Raw genomic sequence first — 547 nt, 5'->3', positions numbered from 1 at the left:
GCCGCCCGACGCCTCATCGGGCACCTGACATCATCCCCGGTACTCGCGCTCCCTGATTTTGATAAGCCCTCTTTCCTTACGACCGATGCCAGTGACACCGCAGTCTGGGCTATGCTCTCTCAGCAGGCTATTGGTCGGAAAAAGCATCAGATAATCGCTTGCTACTCGCACCGCTTCACGGAGAGGGAGCAAAAGTATCCGATCAGGGAAAAGGAGCTTTACGCGGTCTGGAGGGTCGTTAAAAAGTGCCGACACTACCTGTACGGCAGGCACTTTACGGTTCAGACCGATCACCAATCGTTGACACACTTGACGAAGAGTTTTCAAGACTATGACAACGAAAGAGTTGTTCGGTGGCTTTCCCGGCTCACGCAGTATGACTTCACCGTCAAGTATATCAAGGGTATCACCAACGTGGTCACCGACGCACTCTCCAGACGCCCTACAGGTCAGGCAGACTGTACTGCAACGGCCCTTCTTTGTGATGATTCTCGCTTTCTTTCCAAATTGCGTTCCTCTTATTCCTTAGATACTCATGCGGCTGCAA

The 547-nt window shown here is 52.3% G+C and overlaps 1 protein-coding gene across 1 annotated transcript in view; it reads left to right on the top strand.

Annotated features, from left to right (window-relative positions):
* Positions 1-242, top strand: part of EMH_0003930 (uncharacterized protein) — a gene marked incomplete at both ends in the record, with an annotated part of 3,494 nt that extends 3,252 nt beyond the window's left edge. Inside the window, one exon of the mRNA XM_013496560.1 lies at positions 124-242. Coding sequence (XP_013352014.1) covers positions 124-242 — 119 coding nt within the window. The remainder of the gene's footprint in view (positions 1-123) is intronic.
* Positions 243-547: the final 305 nt, after the last annotated feature.

Source organism: Eimeria mitis, genomic scaffold (assembly GCF_000499745.2).
Source record: "Eimeria mitis Houghton genomic scaffold, Emh_scaff217, whole genome shotgun sequence".
Lineage (NCBI taxonomy): Eukaryota > Apicomplexa > Conoidasida > Eucoccidiorida > Eimeriidae > Eimeria > Eimeria mitis.
The sequence above is the reverse complement of the archived record's forward strand: the minus strand, read 5'-3'. Positions and strand labels throughout refer to the sequence as shown.